Source organism: Canis aureus, chromosome 21 (genome assembly GCF_053574225.1).
Source record: "Canis aureus isolate CA01 chromosome 21, VMU_Caureus_v.1.0, whole genome shotgun sequence".
Taxonomy (NCBI): domain Eukaryota; kingdom Metazoa; phylum Chordata; class Mammalia; order Carnivora; family Canidae; genus Canis; species Canis aureus.
The window spans coordinates 13,383,051-13,399,762 of NC_135631.1; the positions used below are offsets into that span (position 1 = coordinate 13,383,051).

At 40.3% G+C, this 16,712-nt stretch overlaps 1 protein-coding gene and 1 long non-coding RNA gene across 5 annotated transcripts in view; one reads left to right on the forward strand and one right to left on the reverse strand.

Annotated features, from left to right (window-relative positions):
* The first annotated feature begins 4,425 nt into the window (after positions 1–4,425).
* Positions 4,426–16,712, forward strand: part of CSTPP1 (centriolar satellite-associated tubulin polyglutamylase complex regulator 1) — a 199,516-nt gene continuing 187,229 nt past the window's right edge. For 2 of the 4 annotated variants that reach the window (XM_077863112.1, XM_077863110.1), the window contains exon 1: positions 4,873–5,033. Coding sequence is in view for 1 of the 4 variants with exons in the window: in XM_077863110.1 (XP_077719236.1) it covers positions 4,988–5,033 (46 nt within the window). In the remaining 3 variants the exon portion in view is untranslated. Of the gene's footprint in view, positions 4,559–4,872; positions 5,034–16,712 lie in introns of those variants that run through there. The other 2 variants (XM_077863113.1, XM_077863107.1) reach the window with 2 other exon arrangements.
* LOC144292587 (uncharacterized) overlaps positions 14,763–16,712 on the reverse strand; it is a 79,825-nt gene continuing 77,875 nt past the window's right edge. Inside the window, exon 5 of the long non-coding RNA XR_013359978.1 lies at positions 14,763–15,171. This is a non-coding gene — a long non-coding RNA (uncharacterized LOC144292587). The remainder of the gene's footprint in view (positions 15,172–16,712) is intronic.

The following is a 16,712-nucleotide window of genomic DNA, read 5'->3' on the forward strand; positions in this document are numbered from 1 at the left end:
TATGTTTGAAAATAATGAATAGGAAAGCATGGCTGGAGTGTTAAATATGTAGCGAAGAGTGAATGGCAAGGTGGCTGAAAAAGTAGGTTGGGATCAGATTGTGAAGGGATGTACATTGTCTGCATGTTTAGGAATTTTTCTTCATCCTAGTTATGGTGAGTCAGCAACGCTTTTAAAGTAAGGAAGTAATGTGGTCGGATTTGAGTTTTAGAACAATAAACTCTTGTAACAATCGAGGGATGGCTTGGGGGAAAAAATAGACGCAGAGACTGCAGCTTTTTTATCCTAAGATTCTAAAGTTTGGAAACTTCCAATTCATATCCTAAGTTTATTTAGTGATTCCTAGTATATCCCCTCTTGTCTTCCTGAAATAATCTCTAAGCTTGTCCACATGCAGCATTATCTGTATGCCTTTTGTTGAGCACGTTGCTTTTTTTTTTTCTGGGCATTTCTTAACATGTAGTGATCTCACACACACAATATTTAGGTGTAGGAAGGATATGCCAATGCTTTCTGTTTGATTTTTTTTTTTAAGTTTATTTATTTAAGTAATCTCCACCCAACATGGGACTCAAACTCATGACCCCAAGATTAAGAGTCACACGCTCTTCCAAGTGAGCCAGCTAGGCACCCCTCTATTTGATTTTTTTTTATTAAAGATTTTATTTATTTATTCATGAGGGACAGAGAGAGAGAGAGAGAGGCACAGACACAGGCAGAGGGAGAAGCAGGTTCCATGCAGGGAGCCCGACATGGGACTCGATCCTGGGACTCCAGGACCACACCCCGGGCTGAAGGCGGCGCTAAACCACTAAGCCAACCCGGGCTGCCCGGTACTAGAAATTTAAAGACAATGAACACTGTCTCTGCCTTCAAGGAACTCACAATCTAATAGGAGAGTTCAAAGAATTTTTTTAATGACATAAATGCTTATCAGGGTGCATACGTGAGGACAGAGGAAGACAGAGCTAATTTCTGTGGGCTACCAAGAAGCATCAGAAAATATTTTTCCCTTTCAAACTATATGAAAGTATAATTCCCAACTCTTTTTATAGCATTTGAAAATATAATACAACAAGAAGGTACAAGTCTGTAATCACTTCAGAGCTCTGTTTCAATTTAAGCCATGTCCTCTTAACCACTTTCTTGTAATGCATTAGTTATTTTTTAACTGTCTAAGAGTTTGTGAACATTTCTTTTTTCTTTGCAAATTCTCCCAAATCTCTGAGTTGTTGGCCTCTAGCAGCAGTTTGGAATGACTCGTCTGTAAATAGCATTTTTCACTTTAAACATGTTAATCTCATACACTGGCATCACACTTAGTTTCTGCTTTGCTTTCATGGAAGATAAGTCTTTTAAGAAGAGCCCAGGAGCTCAGCATGAATTTCATGACCTGCATTTCTTAGTAGCTATTTTGCCTTTAGCATCTTTTCTGCTTGATGAGTCGATAAAAGCTTGTCCTAGTTTCTTGAACCTATTTTGTAGCAATAATTCAGCCTGCATTTTTTCTTTCCTTATTGTTTCCTTGAAGTTTAAAACTATTTAATACCTTCATGTTTGTTTTCCTGTAGTTTTCAATTCCAGGGAGAAATTTCTTCCCTATTAATCTCTTCATAGGTCCTCTGCAGAACCAGAGATGTCTATTAATTTTCTCCTTATAATTAGGAATTTGATAAACTGACGTCTCCACATATCCTCTCTTGTGGGTGTTTTTCTGATTGCTTTGAGCTTAATGTTTCTGTTCCTTATGTTGTAGTAATGACTTTAATATCTTATGACTTCCCTATGCTTTGATCAATTTCATATCGCTTGCTTATATTCAGGATTGTGTCATTGTCTTCTGACTTAGTTGTTTACCTAGATGATTATTTTAGGTAACATTTTTCAGAAATATGTTACAGTAATTTAAGAATCTGAAAACCATGGGACGCCTGGGTGGCTCAGCAGTTGAGCATCTGCCTTTGGCTCAGGGCGTGATCCCAGAGTGGGATCAAGTCCCACATCGGGCTCCCTGCATGGAACCTGTTTCTCCCTGGCCTATGTCTCTGCCTCTCTCTGTGAGTGTCTCTTATGAATAAATAAATAAAATCTTTAAAAAATATATTTTAAGGAGGGGTGTCTGGGTGGCTCAGGTCTTGAGCTCAAGGTTGTGAGTTTCAGTCTCATGTTGGGCTCTATGCTGGCTGGGCATGGAGCCTACTTAAAAAGAATTTTTTTTTTAAAGACTTCAAGTCATTTATTGTTTGTTTTCAAGTTATAATACATGCCTATTATAGAAAATTTTGAGAATGCATAAAAGTATAAAGAAGAAAAATGTAAACAGTCAGTAATTCCAACGCCAGTAAGGCTACCTGTTATTTCTGTGCAACCTCAAATTTTCTTGAAGCCTTAGTCTAGCAACCTCCTACCCTTTTCTTCCTCAATAGACTGTTGAAGACATTAAGAGTGGAAGACTTACTTTAAATATAAGGGTCCTTAGGATTTTTATGGAAGGGATAGAGCTGTAGGAAAAAGCTACAAATTGCTCCAGAGATGACATCTTGTTCCTATTTAGCTTTCTTTGAGTCATTAACAGTCGGGCGCCACTGGTGCTGAAACTTATCATTATTATAACCGCAAATGGGTTAATGCCCAAACAAAGCTATATTCTTGGGGCTGGTTCCCAGCTCCACCACACAGATCCCAGCAGCAGCACCCTCCAAGTCCCAGGATAATGCTCCACAAATAAGAGGATGTCAAATGTTCAGCCTGAACTTGAAATTCTCTTCTTTTATCTGGGAGCTTCCCGTTGCTGGCAGGGCAGAGCAAAAGGAAAAATAAATAAATAAAAACCAAGCCAACAAACCCTAAAAAAGGAGGCTGTGTGGTTTAGTGGTCAGACCACTAGCCTGGAGGTTGGGATAGCTGAAATCCAGTTCTAGCTCTCCCACCGATTGGCTGGATGATACTAGACAAGTCATCTTCCTGACCTGTTCCTCAGTTTCCCTGCTTAAAGAAGGAATTACTTTAGAAAGTTTTTATGAGGACAAATAAAATGATCTGCAAATAGCTCCGGGTTGCTTGGAAAGAAAATGAAATTGTAGTCCTTAATAATTACTATCTTATTACTTTATTAATAATATAGTAATAAGCCACAAGTGTGAAAGTTATGAAACTTCCATACCCTTAAGCTGCACTGGGGGGGGGAGGGGCAGCGGCGATGGGATGGGGTGGGAGACAAAGGTGGAGGAAGAAAGCAAATATATTTTTTAAAGATTTTATTTATTATTTATTCATGAGAGACACACACAGAGAGGCAGAGACATAGGCAGAGGGAGAAGCAGGCTCCCTGCCAGGAACCCGATGCGGACTGGATTCCAGGACCCCGGGATCACGACCTGAGCCAAAGGCAGACACTCAACCGCTGACCCACCTAGGTACCCGAAAAGCAAATATTTTTAAATCAAATCTTCAGGACTTGACGTTAAATACCAAATTAGTAAATTCATTAGTAAATTCATAAATGCTGCTCCTAGTTTGGCTCTGTCCCTTTATCCTTACCACATCCAAACTCAGAGTGACTCACGGGAGCCTAGAAATAAGACACATATACAATTTTAAGGGAAAGGGAGAATTAGGAGGTTTGAAGCTGCTGCCGGAGAAGGCTAAGAATAGACCACGGACACAAAGAGAAGCTCCTCTTTCCCTTTCCTCCCAGTGTAGGTGGTCCCCTGGTTTCACAGTCATTCCTCTGATGGCATGATTCTTCTTTTCTTCCTTCCTTCTCTCCTTCCTTCATTTCCTTGTTTTTTTTTTTTTTTTCCTTCCTGCCTTTCCTCCTTCTTTTGTTTCCTTCTCACCTTGTGGGAAGAAGTTAGCTTTTTAAAGTAAGGGTTAGAGTGGGCTTCTCTACTAGGTTTCAGCTGTGACTACACATCACTACAGATCACTAACCTGATGTCGGGAGTGGGGAGAAACAAAAAGAAATAACTATAGATCTGGGAAGTGAAAAACCAATGAACTCTCCCTTCTTGGGGCTCCTGGGTGGCTCTGTGAGTAGGGCCTCTGCTTTCAGCTCAGGTCATGATCCCAGATCCTGGGATGGAGCCCCCACTTCAGGCTCCTTCTCCCTCTGCCCCTTCGCTCACGCACTTGCTCTTTCTCTTTCTCTCTCAAATAAATAAATACATCTTAAAAAAGCAAAAACAAAAACAAAAAACCCCTCTCCCTTCTTAAAAAGAGAAGTGAGAAATTAGACATATGAAGAAAAAAAAAATGCAATAGTGTCCTCCTCGGTTGTGGACCCCATCCCCTTAAGAAGTGAAGTGTCTCGGTAGGAGAAAGGAAAGACACCCGAGAAGGGGATCACATGGTAAGTAAGGGATGGGGGGGGGGGGGGGGTAGAAGGGAGGATCAAAGATAAAGAGGAATTTGAGAGGAAATGTCAAAGAACTCTTGCAGAGGATGTAACAACCACCTTTCTGCGTGTCCAGCCCGGACCTCAAGGAGCAGCTAAAACCTACGCCTGTGGAAGCACTTGGTAGCAATTTAAGACAGTAAATAGTAAAGAGAGCTACAGGTAGGTATTGGGGCACTAAATGTTGGTGGGAATTTAGGGGTGGGAGCTGTTACTGTGAGGACGACAGCTGTATAGAACAGGAAGAGTAGTTATGAAATTCAGAAACTGCGGTTGCACGGGGCTGACAGTTTTTCGACCCCGAGACACGCGAGCGCGAGAGAGGCTCCAAGAGAACCCTCGACTCAGCTTCCTCTAAAACCTGACTCGCCCAGAACGGCGGTCCTGGCAAACCTCGACCGCCGCGAAGCGACTGCGCCCGGAACCCGTGTGGCGAGCTTAGGGGTTGCGAGACGGACACTGTTTGCGTGACACCCTCCTCCGCCTCCCGCCCCCCTCCCGCCGCGTGGTTGCCACGGCAACGGAGAGAGCCGGCGACCTGGGTTCCGGAAGCCGGAGAGCTGGAGCCTGGAAGCTCCCACTGGTCAAAGGATGCTGAGTCCGGAGCGCCTAGCCCTACCGGACTACGAGTATCTGGGTAGGAGCTTCCTTCAGCCTCGCAGGAGAGGAGTGCAGACAGTTAGGCCAGGGTCTGGGGAGGAGGCGAAGAGGGGGCTGAGTGGGAACGGGTCGGGGTGGGATGCGGAGGGGCCGTTCCCGGGCCTGGACGAGGGAGGCCGAGCCAGGGGGGAAAACAGCATCTGGGATGGGGGGTGGGGGGTGGTGGTGTGTGTCAGAGAACGTCTGAAGTGGTGTACGGGCTCAGGCTATGTGGATCGTGTCCAAACTGGAGTTGAAATTTGGGGGCCTTGTGGGGGACGTTACAGATCATGCTGGTGGTGGAGTAACCTTGGAACCTGAAGTGCCAAACCAAGCCATTTTGTGGACAATTATGTCACCCTTATAGCGGCCACTTATATTTTTTGAGCATTTCTTATTCCCGTAGGCACAATGCTAACCAAGCCTTTTACGTGCATTTTTTGATTTGGTTTTCCCAACAGCCCTAGGAAAGAAATACTGAGTTTTCCTTCCATTTTGCAGACGGAGAAACTGAGGCTGAAGAGGTGACCTGGATAAGTAAAGGCCACAACAGCTAGAAAATGGTAGAGCTAAAATCAGAAGCTGATTTGCCCGCTCCAGAGCTTGAGCTCTGGACCACTAAGGCAGTAGCTGTAGTCCTTTATTGAGCACCTTCAATGTGTAAGGCCTTTGCTGGGAGAAAAGAGGATGTATGTACATTAAAAAAAAAAAAAAAGGAGGCCTTATTTTATAGAAGAATTTTAAGTTTGCGGAAAATTGAGCAGCAAATGTTGTAGAGCCGTTCCCATCTACTCTCTCCCGTTCACTCAGTTTCCCCTGTGATTAACATCTGACATTAATGTAGTACATTTGTTAAAATTGATGAATCAGTATTCATATGTTATTATTAATGATGTCCTTGCTTTACACGAGGGATCACTCTTTGTGTTGTACAGTTCTCTGGGTTTTGACTAATACGCGTCATGTATCTGCCATTATAGTATCATACAGAGTAGTTTCACTGCCCTAGATATCTGTGCTCTGTCTGTTCATCCTTCCTTCTGCCCCTCAACCCTTGGCACTGACCTTTTTACTGTCTCTGAAGTTTTACTTTTACAAAATAGCATGCAGTTGCAGTCATGCCGTATGTAACCTTTTCAGATGGGCATCTTTCACTTAGCAGTATGAACTTAAGGCCCTCCATGTGTTTTCCTGGCTTGATAGCTCATTTCTTTTTATCACAGTAATACTCAATAGTATGGATATACTATAAAAAATTTTTTTAAAGATTTATTTATTTATTTTTATTTATGATAGACGCACACAGAGAGAGAGAGAGAGAAAGAGGCAGAGATACAGGAGGAGGAGAAGCAGGCTCCATGCCAGGAGCCCAACGTGGGACTTGATCCCAGGACTCCTGGATCACGCCCTGGGCCAAAGGCAGGCACCAAACTGCTGAGCCACCCAGGGAGCCCCACTATAAAAAAAATTTTAATGCAAAACAATTCTAGTTTAAATTTTTAGAGACATAGGCAGAGGGGAGAAGTAGGCTCTCTGGGGAGCCTGATGTGGGACTCGATCCCAGGACCCTGGGATCATGCCCTGAGCCAAAGGAGCCAAAGGCAAACGCTCAACCACTGAGCCACCCGGGTGTCCCTAGTTTAAATGTTTTTTTTTTTTTTAGTTTTTTTTTTAGTTTTTTTTTTTTTTTTTTAGTTTAAATGTTTTAATTGGTACTATGGAAATTGCATTAAAAATATGAAGAAGTTTATAGTGAAGTCTCCTCCCACTCCCCCTTCCACCATCTACCAGTTTTCCTCCACCCTTAGCACCACAGCAGTAACCATTATGACTAGTTTCCTATATATCCTTCCAAATTAGTTTATTATGTACATAAGGGACAGTATAATGCACACTTTTCTCATTTAATAGATCTTAGAATAAAATGTCAGTCTTGGAAAGCTTCCTTCTTTTAAAAAATTTTTTTAGTTACATAGTATTTAAATAATTTAGCCAATTCTCTATTGGCAGACAAGTTATTTTTAGCCTTTTGCTATCACTAAAAATACTCCACTGAATAACCTGCAATTTTGTTCCTTTACTAGTATACCTGCAAAGACAAATTTTGCAAAGTAGAATTGGTCAGTCAGGTAAATATGTATTTTAAATATTGGTGGATGTACCAAATTGCCCTTCATAGAAGTTGTACTATTTTACATTGCCACTAGCAATGTAAGAATATCTGTTTCCCTATAGTCTTTCCACCAAAATATATCAAATTTTTGAATGCTTTCAACCTATTAAGTGGCAGTTAGTTCCAGGGTAGATTTAATGTACATTTCTTTTGTGCAATTGAGCATCTTTTTACCAAGTTTAAGGGCTATTAGGTTTCTGAAAGGTATACATATATATAGAAAGAGGTATATATGTGTGCATATATATACATATATGAGTATATATGTATACATATGTACATGTATATTTGTGTGTTTATATATATATGTGTGTGTGTGTATATATGTATATATAGAGAGATTAATTGACCACATCTGTTAGTCAAAATGGCATAGTTATATCACAGATAATTTTGTATCAAATGAATAATAATAGCAATGTCTAGGGCAGCCCTGGTGGCGCAGCGGTTTAGCGCTGCCTGCAGCCTAGGGCGTGATCCTGGAGACCCCGGATCGAGTTCCACGTCAGGCTCTCTGTATGGTGCCTGCTTCTCCCTCTGCCTGTGTCTCTGCCTCTCTCTCTCTCTCTGTCTCTATGAATAAATAAATAAAATCTTAAAAAAAATAGCAATGTCTAGACTTTTGCAAAGGATTATGTATTTTATCTTATTTACCCCATATTCAATGAATCTATAAAATATTTGAAAAACCTAGTCCATTGTTCAGTCCCTTGGGTGTTTGCTATTTATTTTTATTATTTTCTTTTTAAAGATTGTATTTATTCATGAGAGACACAGAGAGTGGCAGAGACATAGGAGAAGCAGGCTCCCTATGGGGAGCCCGATGTGGGACTGTATCCTAGGACCCCGGATCACGCCATGAACCGAAGGCAGATGCTCAATCATTGAGCCACCCAGGTGTCCCATGCTGTCGAAATAATATACCTCAAAGTCTTGGCATATTTAACACACTAAGTGCTTTGCTGAATAGAAGTTGGTGGTCCCTCCATAGTGGGTTTTTCAGGAAGACTAATTCAGTGGCAATGCTGATAATGAATCTACAAACAAAATCAGAGTCTCAACTTGATTCAGAAAGCTCCAGTGTCCACCCTTCCACCTAATATCTAAACCCTGGACAAGTGCTTCTTCAGGCTCTGTTGCATATTTAAGTGTCTTATTTCCCTGTGCCATTCAGCATCCGGACAGTCATACTGCCCTGAGCAGGGTGATAGTACTTACTGGCTTCTTCATGGTTCATCAGACCATACAATTCTGTGAAATGCATTTGTCTTTAGTTGAGAACAACCCCTATCCATTACAGTTGGTCTCTTTTACGGGGACGCTGTTTTGAAGTATTCACACTCAATTAAATGACCATTGAAAACCATTCTTTATAGATTAATAAAATATTTCCTGGTTTTTAAAATTTAAATACCTGTAGAGGGTTTGTCTTTTCTTTTCTTTCTTTTATAAATTATGAAGTCAGTTACACGTGTAGGTCTAGAGAAGGAAATACATATAGAGAAAAGAAAATTGCAGGAACAGGAAAGCTCTGCACATTCAGTGAAACAGAAAGCCAAAGCTGAGTACCCCTTGGCACATGGGTCAGAGGGCTTCGTTTTAGTATTATGGTAGAAACTATAGGACTATCTATTCAATGAATATCTATAGATTTCCCTTTCTGCCTGCTAGCCAGGCCTTAATATTTGCCTTTTTGACTATTAGTGAAGAAAAGAATCTTTCATCAGTTGGGCAAACTGATCCATTCCCCTGCTGACTTTGTGGATTAGGAACCTGCAGTCATCCCCTAGAATGGCTTAGGATCTTCAGATCATCATTACAGAATCAGCTCAGGGATGTTCATGCCTGCAGTCATCAGAATGTAATGATAGAAATTGTGTTAATGCCGAGGGCTGGTAAGGAGATGAAATAAGAATAGAACCCTTGAAAGATTTCCAGCCTTATGAAATCTACTTATTGGAAGCTTCTGCCAGAGGCTGAGGTGTGTTTGTGTATCTGGTTGGGTGTGGAGAGCTCTCTAGAGCCGAAGGGCAGCCTGTTCTGGTCCCAGGTTTGCAAAACACACCACCTACGTGCTGACCTGAGTATAAGCATGAGGGTGTGAGGTTTATTTTTTACCCCACCTAATTTAGTGAGGTGTATGCTTTCACTCATGCTCCAAGTTACCTCTTCTGTTTCCATGAAAACTGCTTATTCTCACTAAATTTAGTGTTTGGTTGGCATAACAGATAACTCTAGGAAATTAGAGATGATCTTTCTCCTTTGGAGGGTATTCTTTTGGAGGAATCTTAAATTGAATAGAGGAATTTTAAATTGAACAGTTTTTTTTTTTTTTAAGTTGTAGTTTTTAAGCACTTCGTATATACTTAGCAGTGTGCCTTATCTGATTTATTTTTCACAACCACTACACAAAGTAGGTATCGTTAATCTCATTTGGTAGTTATTAATATCACCTCATTTTACAAATAAGGAAAAGCTTGGAAAGGGTAATTAATTTGTACAAAGTCACATAGGCGATGATGCATAACAAAGCCAGGATTAAGACCCAAGTTTGCTGATTCCATAGCCTGTTTTGCCCTCTCCACCAAGAAGATACATATAAACAAACCCGAATACTTATTTGGCTGCAAAGGCAGTGATCCTTGCTCCCTGTTAGAAGTGGAGCTCTTAAACAGTTCATTAGTTGCAAATGAGTTTCCTGAGATCAGGAATTGTATTTTACTCATCTTTATATACCAGCCTTTCACAATGACACACTTAATACAAACATATATGTGTGGGTTTGTTTTTTTTTTAAGATTTTATTTATTTATTTGAGAGAGAGCGAGTGAGCAAGCATGAGCAGGGAGAGAGGCAGAGGGAGAAGCAGACTCCTTGCTGAGTGGGGAGTCTGATGCAGGGCTCGATCCCAGGACCTGGCTGAAGGCAGATGCTTAAGCAACTGAGCCACCCAGGTGCTTCCAAACAGGTTAAATTGAATGTGAATAATCTCATTTATAGGGTACCCCAAATATAAGCATCTAACAACAATTAAGACTTAATTAGGGACAAAAAAAAAAAAAGAAGAATTAAGCTCTTACTATGTACCAGGTAACATTTTAAGTGCTTTACATATATTAACACACATGAAATATTTTATTTATTAAAAAGTATTTTATTTATTTGAGAGAGAGAGACAACAACCCAGGAGGAGGAAGAACAGAGGGAGAGAGACAAGTGGACTCCACGCTGAGCATCCTAATGCGGGGCTTGATCCCACGATCTGGGGCCCAATCGCACAACCTGGGGCTAGATCCCATGACCCGGTGATCAGGACCAGAGTCAGATGCTTAACTGACTAAGCCACCCAGGTGCCTTGATAATTTTAATTGTTATCTCCATTTGACAGATGAGGAAACTGCAGCATAAAAATACTTAACAACTAGTTAGTAAGTCAGGGAGGCAGAATTCTAATCCATCAGTCTGACTCCATAGAGTCCATATTGTTAAACTCTATGTTAACTTTGAGTAAATACCTTGGGCGACTTCAAAACTGAGGCTCCAACTATTGCATAGACCGATGCATAAATGTTGAAGTCCAGGTGACTCCAAGGGCTTACTTTAGCATTTCTGCCAGGAGGGGGCATCCTAGGAATCAGGATGGATCAGGGAATAGTAAAATTTCAGTTCCCTCTTGCCACTGGATTCATCACTCAGTCAGGCAATGAGGAACATAACTTCTAAAAATAAACCATTTGGGAGTGTTTTATTGACAATCTGTGTGGTTTGGATAGCTGTGTGATTTTGAAGAAGTTACTTAACCTCTCTGTGCCTTAGTTTCCCTTTGGGCAAAATGTAGATAATAATAGTACTTATCTCATTCATACATGTAAACCTTTAGAGCAGTGCTTGGCTGCTACATTGTGAAAAGAGTGTACAAAGATGAGTTAGATATCTTTTAGAGCACCTGGGTAGGTGCTCAATAAATACTAACTATTATAACTACTTTTTAAAAAAAGTATATAATGCATCTGTGGCAGCCATAAAAAATATGTCTCTCAGATGTCCTGCTGTGGGGAGGGAAGGGTAATTAATGTTCAACTCCAGCTCTGAATCCAACACCCTGTTCATACTGAGGTTACACTCCCACAAGCTGCTTCCAGTCAATGGCTGGGTGGGATAAACCCACTTCTATGAGGTATGTGACTGCTTCTTTAGGTGGTGAATTTGGCTTGAGGATTCTCATTGCATTGCTATCTAAATTCTCTTTCTCTCTCTCTCTCTCTTTCTCTCTCTCTTTAAAAGGTCAGCTCTGCATTGTGGTCTGTCAGCAATCCCAGCCTCCTGCGGCTCCCCTGCATTTGCTCCATGAGTTTCCCCCCCAGTATATCTCTTGCATGTCTCTGATCCTGTCTTGGTATCTGCTTCTCAGAGTATCTGGACTAAGACAACATCCAAAAATCACTGATATAGTCCCTTCCAGCCTCAAAGTTAATATAATTTCTTCAAGCCTTGGTAGAGGTTCTGACAGACTTTCTATGTAGAAGACTCTTAAGTGTTATCCTATTTTTTTGTATTTGCTGATATCATAGCACATGGTATTTACTTGTCTTACTGCCAGACACTTATTATTTATCTGTTTGCCTTTGGATGAATCCTGATGAGAAAACTTATTTTTGTTTTAGTATAATTAGTGAATCTTCCAAACCCAACCATATGCTAGGAGACATTGCTATTTACCATAAGTTAGCAGAAATACTCTTAGGACTTTAAAGTGGTTGGGTAGCTGCAGAAAAGAAATGAAATAAAATATTATAGATGTTACACTGACTTCCTGAATCTTTGGAAACTAGATTTATAATATATAACACTGGTCACTTTAAAATAATAATGAACGTATTTTACAGATCATTTCTTCTTCCCCCAATTCTCCTTCTTTCCCTTTCTTCCTAATTGTTCCTTCTTTCCTAAATACCCTCTCTCTGTATAGCCAGACATGAATGTAAAGTGTTCCTCCTGGGAAACTTAATGCCATATATAGGTGATGGGACATATTCGTGAAAGACAATAACACAAAGTGACAGTGTAGTAAGTGATGTTTTAGAGTGGGGGAATCAGATGTGTGCAGCTGTGTTGGTGGTTTCCCAGTTTGGTTGGCATCTTCTCAGTCATGGCAGGGCAGCAGTTCCCTAGGCGGCCCAGTTCTGGGAGTTGTTCCTGGAAGTTCAGCCTAGACTCTGTAAGCTATTTAATAAATATAATAAATATATTTTTTTGGGGGGGGAAAAGAGCAAATGATATTTGCACTGGGGGGAAAAAAAAAAGCAAGTGAATTCTAAGGCATGTTGTTCCCAATCCCCATCCACCCCCATTTCTCCAAGGTAACTAAGTTGCAGGTGATTTCTGTGTTATTCTAGGGTTTTTAAATGGTTCTGTAAATTTGTGACCTCATCATTTATGTATTTAAGTAATATTAAAATCTTTCCTCCAGCTGCTGTCCAAAAGTTGGGCATCACTTTTATTTAAACAAATACCATGTTTGCTTAATGAGTAATATTAGGAGACTGAGTCAGTAAAGTTTTAATAAGTAATAATAGTAGATCAGAAGAGATAAATGATCCATTAGCTTATCTCTAGTTCATCATCCTGTTCATATCCTTCTTAGCACTTATCACAGTTACCTATTTGTGTACTTGGTTATTGTCTGTTTCTTACTAGAATGTAAGCCGTGAGGGCAGGCCTATTCTCTCAGCATTTCCAAAATCTAGCATAGTGCTCAAATTAGGTGCTTAATTGTTAAATGAATGGTTTGCTTTAAATTGCAGAATAATTTTTTTCTTAAGAAGGGAGTGAAAAATCCAGTTCAACAAATAGTTATTGAATTCCTACTATGGAGAGACACTAGACCTTTTTTTCCCTCCTTCCATGAATGAAAAAAAAAGGATGACTAATTAAAATTTGCCCCGGATCATTCTAGTTTTAAACTCTATACTGAAGGATAATTTCCTGGTTGATGCCATAGTTTATCTGCTTTTTTGGTTATATAACAGTAAGATTTAACCCATTTTGAAAAAATGGTATTTTAAGAAGGAAAGACATTTTATATACTTTGGGGGCATCTCCAGGAGATCCCATCCTATAGTTGAGTAGAGAATATGCTTTGATTAAGACTGGAATTACCCTTGCAAACTAATCTCAGGGTTCTCTGCATTGGGATTGCCCTTGCACCACTTCCCCAGGGGCCTTAGGAAATAGCTCATTCTATGATTGGAATTTCAAGTCAAAACACATTTATCTGAGTAGAATTTTAATGATTTATCAAAGAGAGGAGGGATTTTCCCAAACACATCTGAACTTACCAAATTACTGATCCCATTAGCTATGTTTTCTCTTAAGCACCTTTCTTTGAACAAAGCAATTACTGCTGAAATCATCAAATGTATTTTTCATAAAAGCTTTTGACTAAGTTTTGTTTGATTAGCAGGAACCCGGTAAAAGTAAATATTGTTTGAGAAGGCACTTTCAGAGCCCTTTCTTTTTCTTCATTGAATTAGCTTTTTAAAAGCGCTATTCTTTGGAGAGTAAGAGCCTTTTTCCAGCTGTCCTATTGTGTAGCTCAAGGTCTTGTTAATACTATTATCTGGCCCTGAGATTACAGGTAATTGTGATAAAACACAAGCTTCAGTTTCTGTAATCTCAGACAGAAATCTGTTTGTGCCCAGACCTTCACATCAGGTGTTTGCTAAATTCAGACTTCTCTCACCTGGGATAGCCCCACTGGCCCCCCCCCCCCCCCCCCCCCCCCCCCCCCCGTAAACAGAGGTATCTGGCAGGGACAGGGCTGCCTTAGGGCCATTGCCTTTTTTTTTTTTTTTTTTTTTTAATTGTGGTAGAACACCTCCTGTGGCCAACTTATATACAACATGTGCTGAATAGGAAAATTACATATTTTAAAATAGTCATGTTTGAAACAAGAACACTTTTGAATGTGAAATGTATTAAAGGCCACATGTCTTTGGCTTTCCTTGTCAAATGGAGAGGCTGCCAGAACCACTCAGCTCCATGGTTCTCATGCCCCAAAGTCCTGCAAATTGACACGTAAGTAGACAACACACAAAGAAGCTCAGCCCATGAGAAAGTGAATTTGGGCGCTTGGGCTGGCCTCCTTTCTCTCTATGTGGAGTTTTTTCCAGCTTCACTTCTTCTGTCCCATCGTAGTTTCTCAGAAAGGAGAGATTAAATGTGTCTGGAATTTCAGCATGTTAACTGCACAGGCAACATGAGGCTAGCACTCAGGCCACTGTTCAGCCTGTCATATGGAAGGAATTGCCTTTCAGGGGAGATTATAATTGTGTATGTAGCCACACAAATGCACATTCTGCCTGGAGGAAAATGCACAGAAGAGGAGGCCTCATGCTGCCACTCAGGTCTCTTTGTAGAGGGCTGCATAAGAAGCCCTCACATGGTGGAGTCAACTCTTTTGGGCTTAATGAGTCATCTTTTTGTGTAATGCCTACTTCAAAAAAAAGAAGAAGAAGAATAAAAAAAGAAGAAGAAGAAGAAGAAGAAATGCACTTTTCCCAAAGCAAGTTGCTTTTATTGACCCTGCAGCTCTGTTGAAGAGTTTTGTACATTCCTGATGACATCATTTACAATGCTAGTGCACAGACAGTAAACAAAAAATAATTTAGCTTTCGGGCATTTAGACAAACCTTAAATAGTTCAATTTAGAGAAATGATAATAAGCTTTATAAACAGTGCACACATGAGCTTAAACAATAAGCATGACCCCAATCCTTTTTGGAATGTGATGTGCTGAAAGATGGCTATAGAGAAAACTAGAAGCTTGACACTTTTGAATTATGTGCAGTTCAAACCTGAGTCGTGGTCTAGTGTCAATCTGAAGCCGTATGTCTAGTTAGTGGATAAAATGCAGGCTACCATGTGGGTAAGTCATCAAACTCCTTGAGCCATAGCATTTTACCTATAAGAAAGGAAAAGGTAATATTACCACCTACCTCACAGGAATGTTAGAAGATTGAGAAGATAAACATGTGGGGCTCTTTATAAGGAAGGTATTTTGTAAATCGAAAATATTTTTGTAAATCGCTATTATTATTCTCCTTGATCAAATTTCCCCAACAAATGGAGTTGATAAAACCTACCTCACAAGGGGCTGAGAGGATAAATTAATTAATATGTATCAAGTATCTTAAACTTTTAAGAAGACCTAAAATCATCTTTTTTGATAGTCTCTAAGCCATCAAACCTGATATTTAGATGCATGGTTAACTTACAGAAGTCTTATGTGTGCAATCTTCTGCCTTTTCTTCAAGGGTTGGCATGATACAGAATCGTAAATATGTAGGTAGAAGAAAATAGGTTAGGTCTTCAGGGAGAATGGTCCTGCCGTTTTTCTCGTCAAGGTTATGCCTATGAATAGCCTATGGAGTCTTGCTAATCTTTGCTGCCATGTCTGGACATAGGGACTGTTTTGACCTTTGCTTTTCCAGTAAATATTTGGTTTTGATTTTATATTTCTAAAGGAGAAACATACTTACAAGGAAAAGAAGTGGTTGATTTGTCTCACATTGTGAACTTTTTCTTATCATATTTCCTAGTAGTTAAGGGAAAATAATTACTGTTGAAGGACCTGACATCAAGCTCCCCAAGTGGAAAGTTTTTAAATTTAAACTCAGCCAAGTAATAAAAACAGCTTTGATTGTTAGGTTTAGAAAAGGGACACCAAAAAAGAATTTATATATTTTTTTAAAGATTTATTTCTTTATTTGAGAGAGAGAGTGAGAGAGAGAGCGTGCACAAGCAAGAACGGGGTGGGGGGCAGAGGGAGAGAGAAAGCGACTATCCTGAGTGTGGCTCCTGATGTGGGGTTTGACCCCATGACCCTGAGATCAGACCTGAGCTGAAACCAAGAGTTAGATGCTTAACCAGCTGTGTCACTCAGGCACCCCAAGAATTTTTATTTTTATTTTTTATTTTATTATTATTTTTTTAATTTTTATTTATTTATGATAGTCACAGAGAGAGAAAGAGAGAGAGGCAGAGACATAGGCAGAGGGAGAAGCAGGCTCCATGCACCGGGAGCCCGATGTGGGATTCGATCCCGGATCTCCAGGATCAAGCCCTGGGCCAAAGGCAGGCGCCAAACTGCTGCGCCACCCAGGGATCCCGAATTTTTATTTTTTAATGACAAAGTTATCATTGACATCTCTTCTTCTGTTGTTGGTATTTTCATAAGATTTGAGACCCATGGTTTCCTAGGATGCCTCGGTTGTGGCCATTTCCAGCCAATGAAAAGGCTAAGGGGAAGGAAGGACTCCAGGGTAAACACCTCTTATGCAAGTAAGGCAGAAGTTACAAACACACCTTGTGCTCACATTTCATAGGTGAGAAATTAATATAAGGCTCCTGCTAATTGCAAAGGACCCTGGGAATTGAAGTTCAGCCAGACAATCATGTGCAAAAAGAATGGGAGCACACATTTTGGGGGATGCAAACAATAAA